A 26,518-nucleotide genomic window follows, 5' to 3' on the forward strand; every position below is an offset into this window, starting at 1 on the left:
ATGAGTTGCCGGCATAGCAACCAAGAACAAACAAAATCATGGGGAGGGAATCATAACTCCTACACAACATGCCGCGGCCATGATAACAAGTCCCAGCAAGGGCAGCTCCCCCTTGACCTCCGTAGGGAAGAGCGAGCAGGTATATCCATGAACTCGTGGTCCCTCTCCTGTCTTCTTGTGGTATTCTTCGGACCTTTCATTTTTCAACTCCAAACCCCAAAACGGAGCTCCAGGTAAAAGAAACTTGAAGAAACGACTGTCCAACTGCAGCCATGCAAGTGTGCATAAAGGCCTGCTCGAGATCGTTTAGCGGCGACCGTGGCTGCGGACAGCGCTGCCCTGCATCTGCTCCAGCTCTTGCTCGAGCTGCTTGATCTGAGCATGGGTTTGCTCGAGATCCTTGTTGAGACGGTCGCGCTCGGAGATGAGCTTCTGCTCCCATTGACGGAAACGCTGCTCCTCGATCTTGACCTGCTCGGTGAAACGCTTTCGGAGAGCCTCCTCCTCTTCCTTGAACTTGGGGTTGTCGAGCTTTCGGGGACGAGCCTCGCCGAACTTGCGGGTCTCCATCTGTTGAGCGCGGTAAGCCTCGTAGTGCAACTCCTCGGTGGTGTGAATAAGGTCGAGCATGTGTGTTCGGATCAGGATAGAGCGGAGCTTCTTGAAATCGCAGTGGTCCTCATTCTCAACCTCGGCAACACCCCAAGAGTACTGTCGGCCCTTGACAATGCGGCCATCACCGGTCTTGACGTCCTTCTCGGAGCCGATAACAGCGAAAGGCATGGCGTTCATAAGGCTGCGGGCATGCTGAGCGGCAGCCTCATCGTCCTCCTCGATCGGGGGCTGGTAGATCTTGATGTTCTGGGCTTCAATGACAGAGACAATCTAGATAGAGTTAGAATTGGGGGTTGTGAACTCGATGCATAATTACTTACGCGCTGCTTAAACTTGGCCAAGTCGGCGGGGCTGAGGGTGTCGGCCTTGGCAATAACGGGGATAAGGTTGACACGCGAGCAGAGACGCTTCATGACCTCAATATCGAGAGGCTTGAGGGTGTGGCCGGTAGGGCGGATGAAGTAAAGGCAGGCATGGACACGGAGGTCGATCTTGTCCTGGCGGCGGGGCTGTTGCTCCTGAAGCATGTAAGACTCGTGCTGGTCGTCGAGGAACTCGATAATGGGCATCCAAGAATCGCGGTTGTTAACGTAGTCGCCGAATCCGGGTGTGTCGATGACGGTCAGTCGGACTGAAAGGGGGTGTTAGCGAGGGTTGGGCAACAACGTGCTTCATTCAGAGCTATACCCTTGAAGAACTTCTCCTCGAGCTCGGCCTTGGTGATCTCGATCTCGACAGTCTTATCAACCTGCTTCTGGTGACGGCGCTTGTGGTCGGCATAGTTCTTGATGGTGGTGGAGAAAAGAGTGTTGATGAAGGTAGTCTTGCCCAGACCAGACTCGCCAGCAACCTAGACATGATGCGGTGAGCAATAGTTCAGAAGATCTCGATGTGCCTTGCTATGTATGTATAGCAATGAAAAACGAGTGAGTTGATTGCTTAGAAGCATACCATAATAGTGAAACCGGCACCGCGCTTCGCGACAATCTTGTGTCGCTGGTTGGGCAGATTGGCAATACCAATCGGTGAAGCGTTCTCGGCAGTTGCAGAAGCCATCTTGAAGTTGTTGATTTGGGTACGGGAAGATAAAGGTTGAATTAGAAGAGGATCTGAAGCGTAAAACACGACTTTAAAACAAAGACAATGCAATGCAAGACAACAAGCGACTGCGATATCGCGATGAAGGTCGAACGAGTGCAAATGTTCAAGGTGGAGAGGGAGGTTTAGGGACAGCTCGTGCTTGCCTGAGTTCAGGGGAATTGGAACGAATTTCCTGCCCTTTCCCCCTAAAGCAACTCCCAGGGACGCTTGCTTCTGATAGGCTAGCGTTGACACGGTACCGTGAGTGGACAGTGGCTAGTGGACACGGGGCAGCAAGGGAAACTGCCAAACAAAACGGGTCTTGCTATGCAAGATCGAGTAAACAGCCACTGCCCCTAGCCTGCATTGGTCCCTGGAGCTTTGGCCAGCCAAGGGGAGGAAAGAAAACTTAGGACATTTATCCTAAGTGACAAAAAGACTTAGGTAAATTTAGTATGATTTAGTATAACTTAGTATAAATTTAGTGGGCCGTAGATTAGATATTTTTGGCGCTTTGGTTTAACATCAGAAGTTTTCTTGCTTTGCTCCCAGGGGCCAGCCACACTTCTGGTGGCACATCATCGTCTCGGAATAACTCTACCGCCGACTGTCGCAAAAAATCGGCTCTTATCGATAAGGCGCAACGATGAATTTTTGGCGGTTTGCGATTTGATGTTTAGAAGCATCATGGCTATGACCTGCAGACAATAATGAAGACCGATTTCAAGGTAAGGATGACAATGAGATGCTTCCGGCCTCGATGAGATGTGTTGACTTATCACTATAGTTCTCGAACTTGCTGGGCACTGTTTACTGCCAGGGCAACCTGCTCTATAGCCCCGATGGCACCCATCTTTTCTCGCCGGTCGGCAACAGAGTGACTGTGTTTAATCTGGTAGAGTAAGTTACCTTGAGCCGGTCTGAACTTCAAAATGAATGGGCCAAAACTAATTGTTCCACAGAAACAAATCATATACCCTCCCGTTCGCTCACCGCAAAAACATTGCCCGCATCGGACTTACACCACGCGGCAACCTTCTCCTCTCCATTGACGAAGATGGACACGCGATCTTGACCAATGTCCCCCGAAGGATATCCATATACCACTTCTCCTTCCGATCTTCTGTCACAGCACTTTCATTCTCGCCATCTGGTCGACATTTCGCCGTGGGACTGGGTCGCAAAATTGAGGTCTGGCACGTTCCCTCGACCCCCGATGCTTCTGCCGAGGGTGAACTCGAATTTGCTCCTTTCGTTCGATACCACACACATACCGGCCATTTCGATACCGTTAGCCATATTGAGTGGTCCAGCGACTCGCGATTCTTCCTCACAACCTCCAAGGATCTCACGGCGCGGATATGGAGTTTGAACCCTGAGGAGGGTTTCACCCCCACGGTGCTTTCAGGCCATAAACAGGCTGTCATCGGCGCTTGGTTCTCAGAAAACCAGGAGATGATTTACACTGTTAGCAAGGATGGCGCCGTCTTTGACTGGCAATATGTTAAGCCTATCAACCGTATCAAGGACGACGACAAGATGGAGGACGATGATGAGGATTCAGATATGCGATGGCGCATTGTCCAACGGCACTACTTCATGCAGGGAAGCGCTCATGTGCGATGTGCCGCTTTCCACCCTGAGACGAATCTCCTGGTTGCTGGTTTCTCCAACGGTCTGTTTGGCCTGTACGAGATGCCCGACTTTAACATGATACACAAGCTGAGCATCTCGCAAAACGATATAGATTTTGTCACCATCAACAAAAGTGGCGAGTGGTTGGCGTTTGGTGCATCTAAGCTGGGGCAATTACTGGTATGGGAGTGGCAGTCTGAGTCTTACATCCTTAAACAGCAGGGCCATTTCGACGCCATGAACGCTCTGGTCTACTCACCTGACGGCCAGCGCATCATCACCACTGCAGATGACGGAAAGATTAAGGTCTGGGATATTCAGTCAGGCTTCTGCATAGTTACCTTCACTGAGCATACTAGCGGCGTTACAGCCTGCGAGTTTGCCAAGAAGGGTAATGTTCTCTTCACATCAAGTCTGGATGGATCCATTCGAGCCTGGGACTTGATCCGATACCGAAACTTCCGAACTTTCACAGCACCTACAAGACTGTCATTCTCATGCATGGCTGTTGACCCTAGTGGCGAAGTCGTAGCCGCTGGATCTCTCGATTCCTTCGACATTCACATTTGGTCCGTCCAGACAGGCCAACTTCTTGACCAGTTATCAGGCCACGAGGGTCCTGTCTCGTCTCTCGCATTCACACCCAATGGTGACTCACTTATCAGTGGTTCTTGGGATCGCACAGCCCGTATCTGGTCCATCTTCAGCCGGACACAGACCAGCGAGCCTCTGCAGCTCCAGGCTGATGTTCTCGATATCGCTGTCCGTCCAGATTCTTTGCAACTTGCCATATCAACATTAGATGGCCAGCTTACTTTCTGGTCAGTAACAGATGCAGAGCAGACTTCTGGAGTCGATGGACGAAGAGATGTTTCAGGAGGACGAAAACTCACAGATCGTCGAACAGCGGCAAATATGGCCGGCACAAAGAGCTTTAACACAATCCGATATAGCGCTGATGGCAGCTGTCTCTTGGCTGGCGGAAACAGCAAGTACATCTGTTTGTACTCCGTGACAACCATGGTGCTGCTGAAGAAGTACACCGTCAGCGTCAACCTTTCTCTCTCTGGTACCCAGGAATTCCTGAACAGCAAGTTTTTGACTGAAGCCGGCCCTGCTGGAGACCTCGACGATCAGGAAGCCTCGGACCGCGAAGACCGCGTGGATAGCTCGTTGCCAGGATCAAAACGTGGTGATCCTTCAGCACGAAGGAAGGCCCCTGAGGTGCGTGTGACAGGCATTGGTTTCTCACCTGCTGGCACTGCTTTCTGTGCTGCCTCTACAGAGGGTCTCTTGATCTACAGCTTGGATCAGGACATCCAGTTCGATCCTTTCGACCTGAACATGGAGATCACCCCTGCCTCAACACTCGCTGTTCTCGAGACAGAGCAAGATTACCTCAAGGCACTTGTCATGGCCTTCCGCCTCAACGAAGCTGGTCTGATCAAGCGGGTCTTCCAAGCCATCCCCTCCGCCGAAATTCCTCTCGTGGTTGCCGACCTCCCTACTGTTTATGTTTCTCGTCTTCTCCGCTTCGTCGCCGCCCAGACCGAGGAGTCACCCCACATCGAGTTCTGCCTCGTCTGGATCAAGGCTATCGTTGATAAGCACGGAGCTTGGCTCTCGGCAAACCGTGCCAAGGCCGATATCGAGCTAAGAGTCGTTGCGCGAGCTGTATCCAAGATGAGGGATGAGATTAGGAGACTTGCTGACGAAAACGTGTACATGGTTGATTATTTGTTGGGCCAAGCGGAGGATAAGTCTGGAAAGAAGGATGTCAAGACATTGGAAAGTGGCAAAACTGTGGATGTGAAGCTTATGGATGTCGATGGAGATGAGCAGTCTGAGGCGGGATCTGATGAATGGATTGGTTTAGAATAGATGGTAAATACGATTCATAATACCCATGCATATCATACAAGCCTTTCCTTCTGGTTGTCTTACATCTTAGCCTTGGGAATCTCCTCCCAAGCTTCATCGAACCCGGAAGATCTAACCCACATAGTACCTCCCTGCCTATCAGCTTCCTCATTGGCATCCAGCAACAAGTACACAGCCCTCAACCACTCGTCATCTCCCTTGATCTTCACCCACTCCTTGTTCTCATACGGTTTTGTAATTCTTTGCGCCAGCATCAATGCCCTGGCTAACTTGACAGTGTGCCCATCATCCACAACCTTGTGAATCCTCGGGAACAAATCTTCTGGCTTACCCACCAGCTTTTCTCCATCCTTAGGCTCATAGCCACGAAGCAAATCGCTACGAAGAGCTGGCGAGCCACGAGCGATGTACTGCAGGAGATCCATGCGGACCTTGTTCTCCAAGAAGCGCGCCTTGGTTGATACTGGAATCCAGGACTGTTCTTTCAGTGTAAGGAAGAAGGGTGTGGATGTTATGTGATGCCTACTCTGTTAAGAAGTGAGGTGAATGTGGAAATGAGAGACTTACATGAGAATAAATTCGAATCTTGGAGCATGAGGTGGATGAAAAGCAGCAGCTGAAGCAACGAAAGCAGAATGATGCACCATCTCGGCAATCTTTTCGTCCAGCTCCTCCTCACCAATTCTCACTCTCGCAGCCAAAGTGATCATCTCATCCTTCGCCCTCGTAAACACACCATCAAAGATCCGATTGGAATCATCCCAATGCGAGCTTTTTCGAAGTTTCTCATTCTTGACAGCATCTTCGTAAAGGCCACCGATGGTCTTCATCTTCGGTGGCGCGTCGGAAGCTTGAGCCTTTTCAGCAGCGGCTGTGAGAAACTCTTTATAATCGTCTCGATGAACGGCAGTCTGTGCAAGAGCTGAAGCGATGATCATGGGCTGTGACCACTCCATGCCATACAGCAACTGAATAAGTGGGTGAAGGATACCGGCAAATAGACGGCTTTGCATATCGCGGCCTCGTGCATCGTCTTTGAAGAGATACTCCTTGAGTGTGTCCTGCCATCCGATTCTGTCGATTTCATCCTGAAAGAAACGAAAGAATGTAGCATAGTTTCGACCTTTGCCAAGATATTCTGACCAGTCTGAACCGTGTTCCAGTTTATCAACGACATCGGACTTTGGTTTCATGGCTTTAAGTTGATATGCCTTGTTGGCATTATAGGCTGTGTCTAGATCCTTTGTTGTTGCGCCGGTACCGTACAAAGTTAAGACTTGATGAACAATCTAATGTCGTTAGCGAAGTATGAGACAGCTATATGAGTGGAATCTACATGGTCATGAAAACCAGATTCATTGAAGAAGACATGATGATTCTGATCAGTATTAGTCTTTGACTTGGTACACAGTAGTTTTGAACTCAGGCCACCATACTTCTAAATCTTTCTGCAGCAGGTCAGTTGCCTTTGAGGCCTCACTCTGGCCAAGCTTCATCCCTAACAGCCCCGAGTTCTGGGGTTCCAGCTGAATCTTGAAAGGAGTCGCCATTGTTGAGTATCGTATTCTTGTCGTAGGTCTAGCAAAGACTCTCAAACTCGATCTCGCCAACATGAGGGGAACCACAAGGTATTTGAATGTGGCTACAAACAGCACAGAGAAACGTAGCCTTTTTGAAATGTCACAATATGTGATGTGTACTTGGGTGACGATGATATCACGTATAAACAAGGTGGGCTGACAAATGAAGACCAACCCGAGATAATCAGATCTCGCACTTTGACTTCGAGCGGGGAGTTCTTAGGCAAGTCTGAATTAGTAACTCTTTGGAATCATTTGCTGGATTGACGTAGTATCGTGTTTATTTATTTTCCGTTTATAACATCAACAGCTGCAAAGAGGAAGCTACCCCGGATTTCCATCACTTGACATCATCAGAGGGTGTCATGCCCCGCTCTTTTTACGACCTGTAAAGAGAGAGAGATCACCAATTAATCAGTAGAATCAACCGTCTGATGAGGTTCATTCGTTTTTGCATAAGCCAAGTTATCCAGAATCATGCTTTACAAAGTGTGAAGAATATTGATGTCTTTTACTGATCAGGCCGTCCCTTGAGAGTCTCAAGTTAGACCATGGCAAAGTAATATACAGCAGTGTGTGACATCATTTCACTTTGTCATAGTATCGCATGAAGACCTAAGAAACTGCTGATAAATTCGATCCTTTTATTTCATTATCTACCGAAAACCCAATCGGTAGATCCATCCCATTTTCCTGATCCCATAACCGTTTTTCGTAGCCATCATTTCATCCGCGTGCCTTAGTCTATTCTTTACCAAGAGAAAAATTAGATCATCATGAAAACAAAAACAAAAAATCATTGGACGGTTTAGGCCTTACGCTTCTTCAGGGCAGGGGCCTCATCGTCATCAGAGTCATCTTCGTCCATCTCCTCGAACTCGAGGTCGCTGGGCATATCATCGGCCTCTTGGGCGTTGGCTGGTATTGCTTGTTAAACCTGAACTGTCTCTGCTTCACGCTGTGAGAGGTACATACTGAAGTACTTGATGGCACCGGGCCACAGATCCTCGGCGATGAAGACGGCGAGATCATCGGCGGTGGGGAAGATCTCATACTCGTACTCATCATCATCGTCGTCCTCGTCCATGTCATCATCATCCTCATCGTACTTGCCCTCCTTGCGGGCCTTGCGCTTCTCCTCCTCGAGCTTGCGGCCCTCCTCAGACTCCTCGGGGCTGACCTTGCGGCCGCGGAAGCCGAACCAGCAGAAGAAGCTGACACCTCCCATGCCAGTCTCCTCCATGAGCTTGTGGAGCTTCTTGGAGGCCTCGGTCTCACCGAGCTTCTTGCCAGCCTTCTCCTCATCGTAGACCTTCTTGGCGAGGCTGAGCATGCCGTTGGTCAGATCCTTGCCCTCCTTCCACTTGATGTCGACGGGCTCGGAGACGAGACCGGCCCAGCCGTCCTTGTGGAAGCGCCAGTAGAACTTCTTCTCGAGAACCTTGTCCTCGAACCAGTCGTTCTCCTTGAACTCCCACTTGAGGGAGATGGAGCGAGGGTCACCGTTAGGGAGCTCGAAGCGCTCAACGGAGAGGCCGGTCAGGGCGTTGAGGAGGAGCTCGGAGTCGCTGGGCTGGATGTACTCATCGACCTCGGGAGGGGACTGCTCGAAAACGAGGGGCCAGAACTGGGGGATGTTGGCGATGACCTCTTGACGCTTGACGTAGAGGTCCTTGGTGAGCTTATCCTGCTGACGGACTGCTGCTGTTAGTAGAGTTTCTGTGAGACAAAGATGAGAATTGACTTACGGATCTCGAGCTCAACATCCTCAAAGTCATCCTCGATGGCCTGGAGCTTCTCATAGGTGATGAGGGCCTCCTTGACCTGCTCGTCGTGCATATCTCCGGCAGACATTTTGAACTTTAACTTGAAAGAATCAGGATGCATTCAAATCACTCGATATAACGAGAGAAACCGAGGGGTATCTTGTAGAGTGTAAAAGGACAAAAAAGAGAGAAAGATGTGAAAGGGGAGAGAGGGACGAGGAAGATCGGTGTAGAGGTGCTTTATTTATTTACTGAAAGCTCTGCCCGCACCCATTAAAAAAAATCTCATCTTAAGCTATGAAAGCTCCTCAGCGGTGAAAATCAACATTTTTTTTTCTTGAGGTGGGGTTCTCGCTGATGTCATTGGCTCCCGCGCCGAAGGACCCCTGTTTTTTTCACGGTAATTTTTTTTGCCTCTGCAGGTCCCCTAAAAACATTGCAGAAACGCCTGGCATTAGTGGTCCAGTTGTCACCCTGCTCCACTGTAAATAGAAGCTCTGTGATTCTTTACAGGGGTTAGATGCTCCACTGTGGTGCAATCTTAGCGGGGTATCCTTGGCCGAGGGGCGTTTAATTGATTTCCATTTACGTACCGTGGTGGGATGAGGCGAGGTCTGAGCAAACGGGCTTTGGCAAGGCAACGTCAACACCAACGAATTTATCACGGGCGCCATCTGGTAGAAGCCTATATTCTGAAATAGTATCAAATAAGGCACTGAGAATTTGGCGATGAATTAATCTGCGTATACGCGCCTTTGCTGGGCGGGCATTGGCAAAAAAAACCGCTTAATATCAACATCTCGTTCGATTATCAACATGGCAGTCACTATCAACTCCGGTATGAGCTGTGCTTCACTGCTGGAAGAGGGAGTTTGCAATGGCATCATCATCACCTTATAAGCGAACACTCTCAGCTGATCAATATGACTCCTTCTCTTCTTCACCAATATCGTCCTCGGGCTTCATCTTCACAACATCACAAACTCTTGCTTCTCATCCATCTGATAGTGCCCTCAGATCAACATCAACCTACCATCTCAATTCAAGATGCCTCCTCTGCCAGCTAAATACCCGCGCCAGATCCCTCTTGAGGTCACAATCTATGGCCCCCACAACGCTCTCAGAGCCGCCAACTTTGGTGCAAAGCGTCTTCTCCTCTGCCGAAAGGGCTCTTCTCCTGTAGGCGGACTTACTCCCACCGCCCAAGAGCTTCGTCATCTCAAAGGCAAGATCCACATCCCAATCAGCTGCGTCATTCGACCCCGTGGAGCTCCTAACCCTTCTACTCCTGGCGAGTCTCACGACTACGTTTACTCCAACAATGAACTCGTCCAGATGAGCGAGTCTATTCGCCAGCTCAAGGAAACAAGCGTCATGAATGCTATCCGCGGAGATTCCTTCGTGTTTGGATGTGTCAGGCGTAGCCATGAGGAAACGACACAGAACTCTCGCGACGAAATTGTGATTGATTCAGCATACTGTCGCTATCTCGTTAACATGGCCAAGCCATTTGGTTGTGTCTTCAACCGTGCTTTCGACCACTTCGCTGAACGTGGAAACTCAGAAGCTGTCATTGCAGAGCTCATCACTCTTGGTTTTGCAGGCATCATGACAGCTGGAGGGCCAGGTCTCTTCTCCAACCACGTTGAGCAGCTAGATGCCATGTGCCATCATACCACGAACATCCAACTCATTGTCGCTGGGGGAGTTTGCTGCCCTGAGATCCAGAAGCTTCGAAAGCGTGCTCACAACCATGATCGTCTCTCCATCTGGCTGAACGGCGATTGTCTTCGTCCCAGAGATCATGATGATCCAGAGACTACCGATATGAACGGCGTCATGTCGCTGATTGATCAGCTTGGCCTTCAAACTACGGACTAGTTATCCCCTCATGACATCGGCAAGCAGATCTTCTACTGACTAGGGTGCATTCGAAGTTTGACGAACGCCAGGTCATATCGCACGTGTATCATATGGGAAATGTTATGGAAGGAAACGGTTATGAATTTATGATTTATGAGTGACGACTTAGAAAAAGTCTGGAATTGCCTCGGAATTCGCTATCAGCAAGGAAACCCGTGGAGTCAAAGTGAGATGGCCCGAGGCAGATCACAAGAAATCTGTAACAATTAACAACCAGATATGCTCGCATACAAAATGCGAATGAATAAGAACCTGCGAATATTCAAATGTATTGCTCATTGGTCAAAAATTCCTCTTATTACACCTCGCAGCACTTGCATCTCTATCATCTACCAACTTATACATCACTCGTTCATCTCGTCGTAAGCCCACCACCGCCGCCGATTAATAATTTTCTAATAACCCTGCTTCTTGCCCTGAGCAAGACCAAGGCAGTTGGCAATCTTGTAAAAGATGTCAACGTTGTTGAAAGTGCCACTGAAAGTCTCCTGACAAGGACCAAGAGCATAGACAGGGACATCAGTGAGAGAGTGAACGCCCTGGGCGTTGTCGGTGCTGATAGTACCGTTGATGAGGAAACCCTTGGGAGAGTCCTCGGGGTTGGCGTAGTAGTCACCGTCCTTGAGCTCGACGGCAGCCTCGCGGGGACCGGCCTTCTTGACCTTGTAGTCCTCACGGTGGTCAGGCACGGCAGCGACACCAGCAGCGATGGCGTATCGGGGCTCCCAGTTGGTAGGGAAGTTGGCGCCAGTGCCGTAGTTGATGCCCTTGGCCTTTTTGGTGTACTGAGACTCGCCGGACTGAGCGTAGGTGCCGATGGCACGGCGCTTGTCACGGTCATCCTCCTGCTGGGCAAGGTACTCAGTGTCGGCGGAACCGTAAACGCTGCGACTGTTAGTTATCTGATGTGAAAGCTATTGGAATAAGATTACTTACTCGAAACCGTGGCCGTGATCAGCAGAGACGATGATGAGGGTCTCATCAAGGATCTTGAGCTTCTTGAGCTTCTCAACAGTAGCACGAACAGTGTCGTCAAGCTCGAGAAGATCACCGAGAGCACGGTCGTAGTCAAGAGCGTGCATCTGCTTGTCGATAGAGGCAGCCTCAGACATGAGGAAGAAACCCTTGTCCTTGCCACGGGTAGCAAGAACGTCAATGGCCTTGAGGGTCATGTCCTTGAGACCAGGGAGATCAGAAGCATCACCCTTACCGCCGGTAGGGTTGTTCTCGCGGCCCTCGAGGTTGTCCTTGTAGACGTTGCGGTCGAGCCAGACGGGGAGGTTGCTCTGGCAGAAAACACCAAGAGCACGCTTGCTCTTGTCGGCCTTGAGGAGAGAGGTCTTGTTGAGAGAGACGGTGTAGCCCTTCTTCTGGAACTCCTTGTAGTAGTCCTTGCCCTGGTAAGAGCCCTTACCAGCGAAGAAGTTCTCAGCACCGCCACCGAAGAAAACATCAGGGCCACCGTGCTGGGTCCAGCTGTAGTTGGTCATGCCGTTGAGAGCCTGGTCGATCAAAGGACCATACTGGCCTCGGAGACGGGTGTGACCACTGAGAGCAATGGGGGTAGCATCGGCAAGGAAAGCGGTAGAAACAGCACCCCAAGCACCGCCCTGTTGTCATTAGAATTTTGAAGTGAACTCAATTGGGGTTAAGCTTACCCAGACACGCTTGAAGACCTCAACAATGGTCTCGACCTTGGGGTCATCGAAGGGGTTGGGAGAGGAATCAGCATAGACACTGACATATTAGCTTTTAATCTCAAGTGGCGAGGTAGTTTACTTACCCCATGGCGTTGACAGTGCTCTTGTGGCCAGTGTAAAGAGCAGAGGCAGAGTTGGCAGAGTCGGTGATGTAGCTGTCGATCGAATGGGTCATCTGGTGACCGAGAACGGGGAACTCGTCCAGCTTCATCAGAGTCTGGTACTTTCCGTTGATGCTCTTGTGTCCCAAGAGACGAGCGGCAGTGATCTATGAAACTAGTTAGCTTCCACGAGCCTCTCACATTGTGATTCGACTTACCATGTTGGTGGTCATGCCATCACCAATGAAGAAGATGACGTTCTTGGCCTTTCGCTTAGGCTGAAGCTCGCGAACAGTCCACTCGGCAGTGGTCTTCTCGCCGTTGTAGTAGTTCAGGGTAACGGTGTACGTGCCGGGCTCGTAGAGGGCAATCTTGCGGTAGACCTTGGAAGCAACGTTGACAATGCTGGGCTTGTCCTCGTCTTCGGCAAATAGATCCTCGTACCACTTGAACTTCCATGTCTCGAGCTTGGGCTCACTGACGCCAAAGGCCTTTGCAAAGTCCTTGGCCTTCTCGCCCTTCTTGGCGATGGTCACGGTGAACTTCTCATCGGGCTTTCCGTTGTGAGCAGCCTCGGAGCCGTTCACGGGAGCGTGGACTTCGACACGGAGATCGAAGAGCTGGCCGGGCAGGAAATCACTCTGGTCGGGGGGAAGAACACAGCCCAGAGTGGGACATGTGCCGAGACGCTGGTAGGTCTGGGCAGACACAGCAGCAATTGAGGCCGCAAGAGCGGCAATGGCATTTATTTTGACCATTCTGGTGAATCTGAACCCAATTTCCAAGAATGAGAAGCGGAAGCTGGTGGTTGGCGCGAGCTGAGGCAGCTTGAGAGGGGAGCTCGATAAGTTAAACTTTCAGAGAGGGCATCATGCTTTATAACCGTCTGCGCCGATCCCACGTGGATAGCTGCCTCTCGGAAGACAAATTCGTCCCCGAGAAGCTATCCCATGTCGCGGATAGACAATTGGCCTTCCTCTGTGGGACAAGCTGAGGAGACTTCTGACGAACTGATCATGGCCTAACGTCGCATTGCATCAGGCCAATTAAGCTTAGGAAACGGCCAGGACAAACACCCGAGACAGGTTTAGATCGGCGAGAGAGAGTACGGGCAGATCCAGTGTGTTGGGATGAAAAAAGTGCATCTGTTATGTTGCATCACGGAAAGGATTGGCGCCTCATGATGGAGGACTATAGCACGTGTGTAAGTTGTGCCAGGCCCGTACCTTGCAAAAGGACCCTGCAACTAGTACTTATGCTTGTCAATTCTCTTTTACGGAGCATCATGGATTCAAATCATTGGATTGGCAGCGGGGAGGGCGATGGACGCCGTTGGTGCTAGTCAAAACAGGTCAAATCATGATCCCTCATGTAACCCAGGTGCCATGATGAGCGTTGACATGCTGTATCTCCGATCCCCATCCCCGATCCTTGGCTCGTCTTTTCCTGTCCCAAGTCGTTGACCGAACGTGAACGCCACGTCCCGGCTCATGATATCCCAGTTCAAGTTCACCCGAGAGCACCAGTTGCAGCTGAGATCGGAGCAGAAAGTCGACAAGGATTCTCGGCTGTGGCTCTCTCCAGAAGCTCAGATGCCGCTCGTGGGCGAATTGTGAGGTTCAATTGGCTCCTATACCCCTGCTCCCGCAGTTCCACAGATCCCCAGATCCATGAGAGCAGGCCTTGGCTAGCTTCAATCAAGCTTAAAGCTTCATCCTTCTTATTCCACTTTGCAGACAAGCTTGTTTCTTAGCATAACTCGATCGGGCCTTGTCGGCCGAATTGCTACTTGACGTCGTACCAAGTCTCCGGTGGATTTCTCGGCGTAGGTGGCGTAACACTCTTACCACTGGTGACCTTTCCATCCGATTCTCTTGTTCATGGACTCTGCGTGCCTGGTGAAAAATTGCAGAATATTGAGGTAGCGAGCCTACTGTGGTGAATCAGTGATATTTCAGCCTAAACTCAGTTAATTTCATCATAGATTTAGGATGCCGTTGGTAAAGTTTATGAAAGCATCTACATAGGGCATTGATTAGTCCGTAAGTTAATCGCCTTACTTCTTATAGGCAGGTAGAGTAAATGCGCACATTCTAGACTGTTGATGAAGATAAGATCAGCTGTGTAATTCCGCTCGGAGCTGCCTCATATGGCTCACCGAAACGTGCTCCAAATTCGACATTGAGTGGTTGGACCTGCAATTTTACGAAGCTCGGCAATAAACTTTCAGGTCTATGTTCATAAACTCCTGAGCGGACTTTCGCTCGGCACGTGAACAGATCTTCTTCTTATCTTTTGTGGTGTTGGCTTACGGAAAAATCGGGTGAACTGAAAGAATTGGCTTTTTTGCTGTCTATTCCGGTTCCAACAGCCGAGCAAAATATGCGTAAGGCTCTATTCTATAAGTCCCGCGACCAACCATAGCTGTAATAAGATCGACAACTGCGTTAAGTGGAATTATGGTGATCAAACACCAGTCTGCCTGGCCAGATCACAGCTGTCTCTTGATCAACATGCATCGAAGGTGGGCCGAGCCAGATCGTCGGAATAACATCTTCGCAGCGACCGTACCTGACATGACAGGAACGGCTTTCTACATTAGCTCCGTCACTTCTCCAAACTCGGTGCAACCTCATCGACGGGCAGAGTTCCATCGACAGCTGCGAGAGGTTCTGCGATGGCCTCGGGGTGGGGACTGGCATCGACCGAATCAAACGCTTGCCAACTAGGCTCGTTGATCTTAGTCTGACCAGCTATGCTCTTGAAGTGGTAACCCCTGGCTCGGGGTCTCACTCCAGTTCCAGCAGGGACCTCGGGCTCGTAAACAGTCAAGAACTTCTTGTGAAGCTCGTCAAACTTCTCGGCACTCTCGTTTAGAGCTGCTCGAACGCCTTTGAAGAATGAAGTGAGAATGGCATGATTGTGAATTTGGAGTAGGTTCCAGCCCAACATCTCCTTCGCATTCAGTAGGTGCTTGATGAATGCCCGGTGATGCTTGGTGCAAGTGTAGCATTGGCAACCGTTCACTAGAGGCTGCAGGGATGTTGTATGCTCCTCTGACCACATATCGATACCCAGTGGCTGCATGTCGGAGGACTCGGGGGGTGGGAAGGTGAATGATAGGGCGATGCCTGCATCGGAGGCGGTGTTGGCGAAAGGTACCGTGCATATATCGATACCGAGAGCGATCTGTCGCAGAATGTCCTGGGGGCTCTTAGATGGCCCAAATGACAACCGCGGCAGAGATCCAAGAGAGGGATAGTTCACCAACTCGGGGACAAGGTTAACATCATAAACGGCAAGACCAGAAAGGCAGTCTCGAACGTCTTCTGCAAGATACCGCAAGTAGTCCCACTGTATAGGGTACTCAACAGGCAATACAGGAGCAAAGATGGAAACGCCCATCTCTTTTAGACGACCCTTAGGGTCCGAGAGATGAAAGAATTCATCAACCCATTCTTCGGTTCTCTCAACCATGCGAATTTGACGTTTTGATGTTGGCGTTGAGCTGGAGTGGAAAAGGTCAGCCGGAGGAATGGCGATATCTGGTTGAGTGAGTTCAATAGTCTTAGCAAACTCGGGGATAGTGAGATTGCGGAAACCGGTAGAGGTAAAAATGCTGACATGATGAGCACCGTTTCCAACAGGTGTTGTTACAGCTGGGAACCGTCTTGGGCCGAGAATAAGTGCTCGATCTGAGGGGAAAGCCGTAAAGCTCTGAAGATTTCTTGGTGTACCAGGGGGCAGCTGAAGAACAGGAGGTTGTGATTTCTCGAGAACTGTTCTCAAAGTTAGACTAGCGCTCAAAAATAGATTTCATCTTCATACAGTCCTCGATTGCTAGATATGCGGCATCAAATGTTGTGTGCTTGGTGACATTGTCTGGAGTCAAGTGAGGAACAACTCCTCGAGATGCAACAGCGATGTAGTTTGGTGTCTGCATAATCCTTCGATTACCAGCGAATGCTAGACGACCAAGCCGAGCAACACCGGCTTCAGCGGCAGCAGGCTTTAGTAGTTCAAACATTGTTAGTGTTGATTCTTTTGATGTAGGTTGGGCCATCTTGACTTGTGATCGCCTTGTATGTCTGTACAAGGAGTTTGTGAGTATTTGCAGCAAGGATTAGTTAGATGTGGGGAGTATGAGTGCGCACTGATGCACTGTGCTTCTACTTCCGAGGTTAAACCGATGTAAGTCACTCCTCCGTTGCGATGGTAGATATATCAGCGCCAATAGTAGATAGGTAGATAATGGTTAAACGGACAGTTAAGTAGATTCTTATTAAGTAATACCATGTCGGGATTCAGTTCTTATACGATTAGAAATTGAACAAAACCCATCGCCTAATGGACGATCTGGGAAAGATGGGGAGGTGGAGTGATGATGAAGTACAATAGGGAAGGCAAGAAATCTACTACTTTCATCCTCAGTGTCAAAACGACCTAGGTAAGTTTATTATATATTAGTGAACATTTGATGAATCTTTTCTGGCACCTTGGCCACCTCTCAAAAGCTTTCTTGCTTGCTGAGAGTCACCAAGAAAAACAACCACGACCAAAGTCAAAACAATATGTACTTTTAACCCTATGATACAATCTACTAAGTATAAGGAGCAAGAGAGTTTCATTCCATAGATGGTACTTTTTCTAGGCTTTCTTCACTTGAGAGTACTCCCGAAAAGTGAAGAAGTCATGGGATTACTCAGACGTATCTTGTGATCAAAATCTACTATTAGGCCAAGCTACTACTATATCAAAAGAATGAGTTGAGGGTATCTAATCTACAAACAAGAAAAAAATGAGTTGCGAATTTTCAGTGCCGGCCTAAAACCTCATGAGTGAAGGCATGATCCATATGCGACACTCCATGAGGTTGATCCCGAGTGCGCGCTCCATGATGAAACCAGATATCACAGCACTCGTGTATTATCGAGCTCAAGTGGGCAGCGATGACACGTACATTTTAGCTCAGAAGTTTCCGGATCGGCTTTGTTGGCCTTCCCACAATAGATCCTTGTAGAACCAGAATGAGGTGTGACTTTCTCCTCTAAGCTCTTTGATTCTGGCTTGGGGGGGGGGGGGGGGGGGCCCTTCTCGTCTTTGGAAACGAACGGTACTGCGACTCCAACCAACGAGAGGATTAATAACATGAGCAAGATGAAGCCCACGCAACTCGCTAGTAGATTCTTAGTATTGGATTAATACAGAATGCTGTATTTACTTACCGACTCCATCTAACCTAGCCTCCCTCAGTTCATGCTTATGTTCTTCGCTGGTCTTTTGTGCCAAAGACTCTAAATCTTCTCGCTCAGCGCTTTTGACAAGTTCCTCTCGAAGCCTGGCAATAACGGGGTTTCCTTTATCAATGGTCGCAAGACGTTGTTTGATAGTTCCAACCGTTTTGAGTTCCTGCTCAAATCTTGCTGCAGACGCCATGAGTTTGTCAAGTTTCTCGTCCGTTGACAGATCACGGAAGAGTGGCGTGGCTCGACGTGGCCGATAAAGCGTCCGCAGTCCTCGGGCTTGATGCTGCAGGTGAAAGGCGGGTGGTCGCCATTGGCGCTATGGAAGACGTGCAAGGGGTGTTGGGATATGGACCCGAGACAATCTAGAGAATACTGAAGCCGCGGTATGTATTACGGCGTGACTTTGAGAGAGTGGTCGCTGGAGAGTGGTGATCATGTCTTCAAGTGAGCGACGGTTGATATAATGAGGCTGGAAAATCACACGTTTGGCAGAAGATGATATGGATGAATACCTACCACTGGAAAAGACGGGTTTTATAAAGATCGGCTGGCAATTTAGGGCGCAGACTTATTGGAGCATAAAGCCAGCGATCCTAAACTTAGCTGCAAGTTACTTTGCATTTTGCTCTGATTTGATGATTTGAGTGTGTTCGACTGAGGTATTGAGGTATCCACCATTGCTCCTATAGAAAGTCAACGAGAACACAAGAGAGAGAGCATAACCATCAGAATCCCTGCAGTTTAGACTATCTCCAAGATTACGAGTCGATGCCATACGTCTGTTTGTTCACTTGTTATTTCTTGACTTGCGATGTCTGTTTTGAGCATAATAATAATAACAACAAAGACCTAAGGAAGCTGGGTAAAGATACAGAAGTTACACCGAAGTGAAACGCAATTGTGTAAGTTTCTTGTCAATTGAACTCGAAAACTCCCGAGAGCCTGGTTGCTGGGCTGTCTGGGTGTTCAACAAACAATGGATGCAACAACTGAACTGTTGTGCATGTGAGGCCTTGGCACTCCAAGATAGAGATAAGTCACTATAAACTTCTCAAACATACACGCCCTTGGCCATAGGACAGTCACTGAAGAACTTGTATACGGCCTTTATGTGTAGAGTCTGGTCGCGTGCGTTGATACAACTTATTGAGGGTGAACAAAAGTGGCGCACGCTGTAATTGTTCCTGCTTCTTAGCGCACGTCTCGCGGGAACTAGGTACGTCCGGGCCGCAGGGCTGATGCTCAACCAATCACTATCATAAACTTTCGCGGATAGATACAGCGATACCCCAGGGTTACGTCTGACACCCATGTCTCAGCGATCGAGGTACACGATGTAACTGAGTGGACAAAGAGACTTCGCGCCTCAAACCTCAACATCAATTGTTAAACCATCATCGACTCAACATCGCCTATCATCAGTCTCGTATCTCCCCGCGCTCACGTCAGAAACGAAAACAAGGTGCGACACGATAGGATCCTCACGAAACACGAACATCGATAAGCGCTCCCCATTCTCCACATTTCCTCTGCATCCTTCGGCACCGGGTCTTCCGGAGCAGGCAAATCCGCCGAGCCAAGCCCAGAGGCCATTAGCTTTCGTATACGCAATCCATTCCTCATATTTTCTTCTGTATAATTCTTATTGAGCTCCCGGAAATGGTGAGCCATGAAGACGACGAAGAATCACAACCTCTGATGGCTCGCACCGATTCTATAGACGTCGGCGTCGTGCCCGTCAGCGGCAGCGATACCGACCGCGAGAATGCCCATCCTGATGCGCCGCTCGACACCGGAACGACACTCGAAGTCGATGATAGCGGCCCTTCGACCCCACGGTTTATCCAAGATGAGACTACATGGAAGAGATGGAACTGGGTCCCATATCCCATTCGACGAGCTTCGAAATGGGTTGCGAAATGGTCTCGCGGTCCTGTGAACCCTCAACCTTTTCGCATTAAACCACTCTTCCCAGCTATCCAGGAATACCCCCTCGTCCTTGTCGAGCGCATCATTCCCAAGCTCAAACACCGATTTTGGCTCGTCTTCTGCTATCTATCCATCTGGTTCGTCACTTTCGCTCTTGTTAAACGCCGCGACACCATGGCCAGCGAGATCGAAGGATGGGGCACACCACAAACCATTGGATGCGGTGTTTCATACTGGACCGCTGGGAACTCGTGTGGTTTGGATGGAAGCGACTGTCGCCCTTTCAATGGCAGTGGTTTTCCATTCAGGTGCAGGGCCAATTGCGAAGGCTACCATGTTTTGAACCCCAGAGCTGTTGGGGACCAAGAGCTTATCTATGCACCCATGGTCGTAGGAGGGCCGGGTACCAATGGGTCTGCTGAGCCTGTGTACCGCGGAGATTCGTTCGTCTGTGCTGCCGCTATCCACGCTGGCGTCGTTTCGAACCAAGACGGCGGTTGTGGTGTTGTTGAGCTGGTTGGCCGTAATGAGAATTATGCTGCGTCTAAACATCATGGTATTTCAAGTTTGGGATTTGACTCTTATTTCCCATTGTCGTTCCGCTTCGTTCCAGATGTCAAATGTTCCGCGATCGATTCGCGATGGGACTTGTTGGCTGTTTCAACCGTCTTTGCTGGAGTTTTGTCCCTCTTCACCAATTCCGCTCCCCTCTTCTTCTTCACCATCTTCACGGCCATCTTCTGGACTGTTGGTATGGCACTTGACCCGCCTCCATCTAGAACAGTTGCGGCTTTGTTCTCCAATTTGATCGGAAAGTTCCTCCCCGCCATGTTTTGTGCATGGGTCATGTACGACAAGATGGGTGTTCGTCGCACCCTCAAGGGTCTCACGGCACAGATCGAAAAGACAATCTTGTGGCTCGGCGGATGCTGGGTTGGTGGAATGGAGAACTATACCCTCAGCTTCATCCCCATTTCGCGCCTTAACAAGCACGATCTGAATCAGCAACCAGGCGCCAGGGCAGCCCTTGCTATCATCATAATCGTGCTTGTCGTCATTGTCTCTTCGCAGGTGTGGTTCTTCAGGCAAGAAGGACGCCTGATCAAATACCTCAAGCTCTACGCACTACTTATCGCGGCCATCCTTATCTCCCTTACCATTCCGAGCCTCAATCTGCGAATTCACCACTACATTATTGCCCTCCTGCTTCTTCCTGGGACGAGCATGCAGACAAGACCATCCCTTCTATACCAAGGACTTCTCGTTGGTCTCTTCATTAGTGGTATCGCTCGATGGGGCTTTGATCCTGTGCTTCAAACCTCTGAAGCTCTACAAGGTGATGCTCAAAAGGGCTCAAAATTACCAGCAATCAACGAGCCTGTCATCCACCTTGCCAATGGCACAGACACATTGTCAAACATTACTTTCACATGGAACGAGCCGCCACGGCAGCTGTACGATGGGATCAGTATCCTGGTAAACGACGTCGAGCGTTTCCGTACATACTTTGGCGATGTTGATGCGGAGCGTAGCTTTGTCTGGAGCAGAAACAGCACTTTGGATCTACCAGAGTACTTCCGCTTTGCATATATGGATGGAAGTGAGAGTGGAGATTATACCAAGGCCGGCACCTGGACAGCAGATGGCGAGTGGAACAAGATGAAACCTGGTCCCTCGCGGGTCAAAGCCCGTAGTTTGGACCAGGATAAGCTGGTAAGCGATGCGTTATGAGCACGGTTGGATGTATGAAGTGAATCATGTCCAAGAAAGGCATCTTCCAGATAAGATCGGACGCCGCAGCTTAGATGAGGAGAAATCAGCGAGGTGCTGCGATTAGGATAAGTTCATGCAAGGGTTTACAGAGAAAGGAATAAGAAAGAGAAGCACTTAGAAATAAGACATTTGAGACAGACAAGGCAAGGTAGGTAGGTTACTGTCTTTTCCGATGAGCGCGCAAGCAAGAGTTAGATTTTACTATTATAAGCATGATAATGAATAAACATGATCTTCGTTACATTTCTTTTACGCCTTGACTCAGAGTCTTGCGCTTTTTCTCCCTGATCTCTGTGTAACTCGAGTAAATAACGTCTTGATGTGACGTGGAATTGGTAGGTATTGAACCCGATTAACCCATTAGTACCTACCTGCCTACTTACCTGTGGAAACACTCATGGTGCTAGGTAGTAACCTACCACCAAGTTATGGACGATGGAAGACAGGGTGGTTGAAGGTACATTTCTGCTCAGCACTGCAAGCTTCCGTCAACAGCGTTTGACACTGCCTGCACAAATACCTTTCTAACGGTACCAACTTCAAAATCCAGCGCTGGAGCATCATCTCCCAACAAAGACCAGCTGGCACACTTTGTCTTATTGTCGCTATAAATTTCAAATTCTCGATCGTCATTCAAACTTCCCTTCTATCGATCATCATGCCTGGGGCCAAAGGGCGCAAACCGCTGCCTCCTCCGCCTCCTTTTCCTCCTCGTCCTCCAGTTCCACCCAAAACAACCCCGACCGGATTTGAGCCGAAAGAATCTTTGGATAAAGATGAACCTGCTCCTGAAGGCTGTGTCTTATATGCCCACTCAAATTCGAATCCTCCTGATCCATGCCCATATCACTACAAGCCCGTCTATTACTTCTTCTATGATGGTCTCAGGAACCCGGCCGTGCTCCAAGTGGTCCTTGAAGCCTCAGAACCCCCCAAGCTACGAGACGCCAAAGTCCTTGGATACTCACTTGCACCACGGGGTCGTTACACGTCACTCATCGAAGGTCAACCTGGGTCGGGGGTTTTGGGGCGGGCGGTTCAAGTGCAATCTGCTGAAGAGGAATACAAGCTCGGGTGGTACCAAACCAGCGCATACATTCTTGCGCCATGTTTGATACAGTTCATAGATGGTGGAGAGCCGAGAGAAGTTGCGGGATTGGTATTCATAGATGCTGGCGATCAACGGGCTTGGAGGACTATGCGATTCGACTACAGGGCATGGAAGTCTCAGATGGGAACTCGACTCCCGCGAAATTGGCAAAGAAGCGCACTGGAGCCGAGCTCGTAGTGTTCTAGCATTGTTCGAGGTGGATGCGCAGCAAAGTACCATACGATAGCGGAAATTTTTGTTATGTTATTTGCTTGTATTCGGAATTCTTGACTTGTCTGTTGGTATTCGCGTTTGTCGTGCTGTGGTATGTCGTCAAATGTGGGGGTTGTGGAGAGAGATAATTACAAGCGGTGATGAAACATGAAACTCGAGACTTGGACACTGAACGACAAAAAAGCTTAGGTAAGTACAGCTGAAACTTGGGCGAGTCTACCATAATCTTAGTAGAGTTTTTGATTAGTTATTTTTGACACCTGATCCAAGGCCTGAAGGTTTCTTGTCCGACTGAGTACATAACTTCAACATCACAACCATCAACTTCATTATACTTTAACTCCTCACAACAAAAATGCCTCCTCGAATCCCCACTGAAGATGACTTCTCCCCTCTATCAAGCACCCTCCCTCACACTCTTCACTTCCCCTCACCACCAGAATCAACCACCACATTCCTCATTCTCTTCCACGGTCTAGGTGACCACGATGTTCCCTTCGCCTCCTTCGCCAAGAACCTCAATCTTCCCGGCGTTCTCGCCATTTCTGTACGCGGCACATCTGTTCTGCCAGCTGCGCTTCTCGGTGGTGATAGACCGGGGTACCATTGGGGTGACGATCTCACTGTTGATCCCAGCACGGGAGACATTGCGGATGATTCTGGTTTCGAGAAGGCTAGGAGATTGATCATGGAGAAGTTGATCGGGGAACTTCTTATTGAGAAATGCGGGTGGGAGATGAGAGATATTATTTTCTTTGGGTTTGGGCAGGGTGGTTCACTCGCTCTTGGTCTTGCAGCCTCTTTGAACAAGACTCCTCGGGTCACTGATGTTTCCGAGGGCGAGAGCACATCGCCAGGTAACAAGAAGTTCAAGGGTGCTATATCTCTCGGCGGACCTTTACCGCAATCTATGGTGTCTACAGTCACAAATCGCAGCAAGAGCAGCACAAGCGTACTGGTATGCCAACTTGACGAAGACGCTGTCGATGCTGTGAAGCGAGAGTTTGACGATGTCAAGGTCGTGCAGTGGAAGAGACGTGAGGTGAGCATGCCAATGAACAGGGATGAGGTGTTGCCTTTGATGCAGTTCTTTGCGGATAAGCTCAAGAGTGAATGGTAATTCATCTCACTGGGCGTTTAAAAGAATAGGTTGTTCACAAGGGGTATCATAATATTCATATCCAATCTCAACATTGTGGCTTAAGCGTAACCTGGCCTTTCGTCTCGACAGCCTGTTTGGAACATCTCTGCTAGGATATCCCACTTTGCAGACTGCGCATCACTTGTAGCTCTGGCAACACTGCGTAGGCCACCACAAACAAACCGCAAGTGTCTATCATAATCGGATTTAATCTCCTTGAGCACAGTCATAAACGGCTTGCCCATCTTCAAGGTCCTCGATTCATCCCTCTCAGCATCGTCCTCTTCATCACTACTATCGACGTACTTGGACTTCAATCCAGGTGTTCCAGGCGTAGGCGAAAGGTTTCTGGTCGAGAGACGAGAAAACTGCTGCATCCGCTCTGTCTCTTTTGTCATGTTAACAGTTTGTGCTTGCTCTAGTCTGATGGCCAGGTCGAGCATATCGAGAAAGCATTCTCTGATCGGTGTTAATCTGCTCCCAAGACATGCCTCGTCAACAACTTGTTTCAAGAATGCAGCATGAACCCTCATCATGGCATCAACATCGTGAGCGTCTTGCATGTCCTGCCTCATCTTGGCGCAGTTAGGTGCCAAGACCAGCGTCGCAAGATAGGTCTGGAGAGTAGTGCAGAACCACAGGAGGTTATTCCGTAGTGAATAATAAAGAGCGAGCTCGTCCCAGTTATCATGATCGATCCAGTAATTCTCGAGGATCTTGCGCTTATGTAGAACATACAAAGCTCTCTTCAGTTGCAAAAGGAGAGTAAATATAGCATCATACTGGGTATTGCTGTCTTCGGACAGAATCATGCGAATCGGCCATGCTACCCGATAGTTGACTTTTGTACTCGGAAGAACTGACTTGACAGAGTCGCGAGCCTTGAGGAGTGGCACCTTTAGCCCAGTGGGACTGATGCATATCGATATTCTCGTCATGTCGACAAGAGTTGTGAATGCCTCTTGTGCTACACTCGTCAGGCTATAGCGGTTGTTCCAGTTAGGATCCAACGCATCTAGTTTTCCGAAGAGGCTGCTAGTCCACGCTTCTGTTGCGGCACCATCAGACATGAAATACAGCCGCTCCATAGCGTCAAGAGCAGACCAGAGTCCGCACTCTTCAAACAGTGTGTTCCTCAGCGTGGTCGAGGATGTGTTGTATTTAGTCTGGATCCATGCATCAAAAGCAGCATCGAAAAGCTCTGAAAACGGCGCAAGCTCAAGTCCTTCAGGACAAAGCGTATCATAGTGTAGGGGAGGTTCCTGAATCGTCCATTCCGAGCCTGAAGAGATCCAGCGGCCCAGCCGCTTCAAGATGACGATGTTCTTGCCGGCATTAAATATCTTGGCAGCTGCTGGCTGGAGGAAACTAGGGGCATGTAATTTCCCATCGGCCGTCCTACGTAGCCTAAACTGTTCGCGCCAAATCTTGCTAGGTGATACTTGGCTCGGTGCCTGTGACACGAAGAAGATCTTGTCGCCGGGGATAAGTTTGCCCTCTTCCATCCAGAGGCGAATAGGGCGAAGGTAGACATTGAAGCACTCGACAAAGATACGTGCCAGAAATTCATAAACGTCCAGCTTTCCAGACAATTGCGCCATGCTTGCATCGTCAAAGAGGAGCTCAAGATACCGAAATGTACCTTGATTGGGCACATTCTGTATCTGAGCGATGATATTTGAAAGAGAATATAATGGTTCAAGCGACGTTGCCAACTCTCCCTTGATCGACAATAAGCTGACAAGCACATTATTCTCAGGCGCAACAAGCCGTGACTCTATACCCGTTGACTTTCTATCCAGATCGTCGAGTCGCTTGGCCACAGTATCCTGAAGAACTTGAATATGCGATGCTCGCTGTGACTTGCTGACAAAATCACGTAGAATACCTAGTTGTCGTCCTGCTTCAGAAAAGTAGCTCAGAAGAGCTTTGTGAGTATCCCATTTCAGATGAGCCATCTGAAATGCTGGGTTGACAGTGCCATTGGGTCCAAAGAGTGTCGTATCGAGTCCTTGCAGCATGAACAAAACTTCTCGAACGATCTGGAATTCCGTTACTGGCACTTTTCGGGCATGGCCCGATGCGTCTGTGGGCTTTTCTGTTCGCCATCCTTGCGCTCCTCGAATCTCGTGCAGTTTCGTCATGTCCTCAGGGTTGACAATTAGATCTTCGGCTGTTCTTCCAAGCGGGACCTCAGATAGGTCAGTGCTGGCCTCCGATTCACTCTTGGAGTCATCTTCGTAAAGCTCATCATCTGAACTGTCCGTGTATTTTATCGTCTTCCACATCGAAGCGTCGTCTTCCCATCCATCCTCCTTGGCAATATCCTCCCAACGCAGTTCGAGCTCTGAATCGCTTGGTCCCGTTTTCAGCGCATCTAGGTCACTCAGTTTTGAGTAATATGTCGGTTGGTCTGAGAGTTCTAAAATCAGGTATAGAACTTCGGGGTGGAAATTCGAGTGTATTTGCCGGAGCTGCTCCCGGCGCTCGACGAGGGCATCAGCGAGCGCATCTCGGCCATTGACACGGAATCTTTCTTCTAGACCGTCGAGTTGGTGCTCGACTTCGAATTGATTCGTTCGTAGATATGGATGCGACTTTAACCTTTGCAAAGCAGCGTCGCGCTGGGCCTTGAATCGAGGGTTTGTCTGGAATCATGAATACATATTCCAACGCTGTGATTGAGAGTTGTCATACCTCGGTTGATGAGCTAGTGACAGCCTCAACGAGCTCTCCGGTGAGAGCACCCAGCCTTGCAGCAAATGCCATGGTCGTCTCATGTCTTGCGCATTATCATGTTAAATCGCGGTCGTATCATGACTGG

General features: G+C 49.4%; 12 protein-coding genes across 12 annotated transcripts; 5 read left to right on the forward strand and 7 right to left on the reverse strand.

The window, feature by feature from the left end:
* Positions 1 to 271: 271 nt before the first annotated feature.
* On the reverse strand, positions 272 to 1,865 carry FOBCDRAFT_25021 (septin CDC12). The gene is made up of 4 exons (XM_031177182.3): positions 1,567 to 1,865; positions 1,303 to 1,465; positions 936 to 1,246; positions 272 to 885 (listed from the first exon to the last, which is right to left on the reverse strand). Exons 1-4 carry the CDS (start codon positions 1,669 to 1,671, stop codon positions 307 to 309), a joined length of 1,158 nt encoding a protein of 385 aa, XP_031048315.1. The 5' UTR covers positions 1,672 to 1,865; the 3' UTR covers positions 272 to 306.
* A 540-nt stretch (positions 1,866 to 2,405) lies between these two features.
* FOBCDRAFT_179148 (WD40-repeat-containing domain protein) lies at positions 2,406 to 5,231 on the forward strand (the record flags this gene model as incomplete). The annotated part of the gene is made up of 3 exons (XM_031177184.3): positions 2,406 to 2,423; positions 2,483 to 2,595; positions 2,658 to 5,231. The coding sequence occupies 3 exons, from the start codon at positions 2,406 to 2,408 to the stop codon at positions 5,209 to 5,211; spliced, it is 2,685 nt and encodes an 894-aa protein (XP_031048317.2). The 3' UTR covers positions 5,212 to 5,231.
* Positions 5,232 to 5,240: 9 nt separating this feature from the next.
* On the reverse strand, positions 5,241 to 6,798 carry FOBCDRAFT_25032 (uncharacterized protein). Its single transcript, XM_059610917.1, has 4 exons — positions 6,648 to 6,798; positions 6,548 to 6,589; positions 5,779 to 6,500; positions 5,241 to 5,733 (listed from the first exon to the last, which is right to left on the reverse strand). The coding sequence occupies exons 1-4, from the start codon at positions 6,759 to 6,761 to the stop codon at positions 5,271 to 5,273; spliced, it is 1,341 nt and encodes a 446-aa protein (XP_059464490.1). The 5' UTR covers positions 6,762 to 6,798; the 3' UTR covers positions 5,241 to 5,270.
* Positions 6,799 to 7,298: 500 nt separating this feature from the next.
* FOBCDRAFT_218953 (nucleosome assembly protein) lies at positions 7,299 to 8,863 on the reverse strand. The gene is made up of 3 exons (XM_031177188.3): positions 8,540 to 8,863; positions 7,767 to 8,489; positions 7,299 to 7,709 (listed from the first exon to the last, which is right to left on the reverse strand). The coding sequence occupies exons 1-3, from the start codon at positions 8,676 to 8,678 to the stop codon at positions 7,600 to 7,602; spliced, it is 972 nt and encodes a 323-aa protein (XP_031048321.1). The 5' UTR covers positions 8,679 to 8,863; the 3' UTR covers positions 7,299 to 7,599.
* Positions 8,864 to 9,187: 324 nt separating this feature from the next.
* Positions 9,188 to 10,734, forward strand: FOBCDRAFT_218956 (copper homeostasis CutC domain-containing protein). The gene has a single exon (XM_031177193.3). It carries the CDS (start codon positions 9,605 to 9,607, stop codon positions 10,436 to 10,438), a length of 834 nt encoding a protein of 277 aa, XP_031048326.2. The 5' UTR covers positions 9,188 to 9,604; the 3' UTR covers positions 10,439 to 10,734.
* On the reverse strand, positions 10,735 to 13,039 carry FOBCDRAFT_179150 (alkaline-phosphatase-like protein; the record flags this gene model as incomplete). The annotated part of the gene is made up of 5 exons (XM_031177194.3): positions 10,735 to 11,365; positions 11,417 to 12,090; positions 12,139 to 12,217; positions 12,264 to 12,448; positions 12,500 to 13,039. The coding sequence occupies 5 exons, from the start codon at positions 13,037 to 13,039 to the stop codon at positions 10,876 to 10,878; spliced, it is 1,968 nt and encodes a 655-aa protein (XP_031048327.2). The 3' UTR covers positions 10,735 to 10,875.
* Positions 13,040 to 14,605: 1,566 nt separating this feature from the next.
* FOBCDRAFT_218960 (tRNA-guanine(15) transglycosylase-like protein) lies at positions 14,606 to 16,361 on the reverse strand. Its single transcript, XM_031177195.3, has 2 exons — positions 16,110 to 16,361; positions 14,606 to 16,060 (listed from the first exon to the last, which is right to left on the reverse strand). Exons 1-2 carry the CDS (start codon positions 16,342 to 16,344, stop codon positions 14,889 to 14,891), a joined length of 1,407 nt encoding a protein of 468 aa, XP_031048328.3. The 5' UTR covers positions 16,345 to 16,361; the 3' UTR covers positions 14,606 to 14,888.
* A 578-nt stretch (positions 16,362 to 16,939) lies between these two features.
* Positions 16,940 to 17,717, reverse strand: FOBCDRAFT_199010 (uncharacterized protein; the record flags this gene model as incomplete). Its single annotated transcript, XM_059608936.1, has 3 exons — positions 16,940 to 17,007; positions 17,242 to 17,457; positions 17,507 to 17,717. The coding sequence occupies 3 exons, from the start codon at positions 17,715 to 17,717 to the stop codon at positions 16,940 to 16,942; spliced, it is 495 nt and encodes a 164-aa protein (XP_059466977.1).
* Positions 17,718 to 18,786: 1,069 nt separating this feature from the next.
* FOBCDRAFT_218961 (uncharacterized protein) lies at positions 18,787 to 21,472 on the forward strand. Its single transcript, XM_031177197.3, has one exon. The coding sequence runs from the start codon at positions 19,187 to 19,189 to the stop codon at positions 21,185 to 21,187; it is 2,001 nt and encodes a 666-aa protein (XP_031048330.2). The 5' UTR covers positions 18,787 to 19,186; the 3' UTR covers positions 21,188 to 21,472.
* A 275-nt stretch (positions 21,473 to 21,747) lies between these two features.
* Positions 21,748 to 22,662, forward strand: FOBCDRAFT_218962 (uncharacterized protein). The gene has a single exon (XM_059609514.1). It carries the CDS (start codon positions 21,888 to 21,890, stop codon positions 22,515 to 22,517), a length of 630 nt encoding a protein of 209 aa, XP_059466978.1. The 5' UTR covers positions 21,748 to 21,887; the 3' UTR covers positions 22,518 to 22,662.
* A 194-nt stretch (positions 22,663 to 22,856) lies between these two features.
* On the forward strand, positions 22,857 to 23,673 carry FOBCDRAFT_290570 (uncharacterized protein; the record flags this gene model as incomplete). The annotated part of the gene is made up of 1 exon (XM_031177199.3): positions 22,857 to 23,673. The coding sequence occupies exon 1, from the start codon at positions 22,909 to 22,911 to the stop codon at positions 23,671 to 23,673; it is 765 nt and encodes a 254-aa protein (XP_031048332.2). The 5' UTR covers positions 22,857 to 22,908.
* An 80-nt stretch (positions 23,674 to 23,753) lies between these two features.
* On the reverse strand, positions 23,754 to 26,463 carry FOBCDRAFT_290572 (Spc98 family-domain-containing protein; the record flags this gene model as incomplete). Its single annotated transcript, XM_031177200.2, has 2 exons — positions 23,754 to 26,342; positions 26,392 to 26,463. The coding sequence occupies 2 exons, from the start codon at positions 26,461 to 26,463 to the stop codon at positions 23,754 to 23,756; spliced, it is 2,661 nt and encodes an 886-aa protein (XP_031048333.2).
* Between the last annotated feature and the right edge of the window lie 55 nt (positions 26,464 to 26,518).

This window comes from Fusarium oxysporum, chromosome III (genome assembly GCF_013085055.1).
Source record: "Fusarium oxysporum Fo47 chromosome III, complete sequence".
Classification (NCBI taxonomy): domain Eukaryota; kingdom Fungi; phylum Ascomycota; class Sordariomycetes; order Hypocreales; family Nectriaceae; genus Fusarium; species Fusarium oxysporum.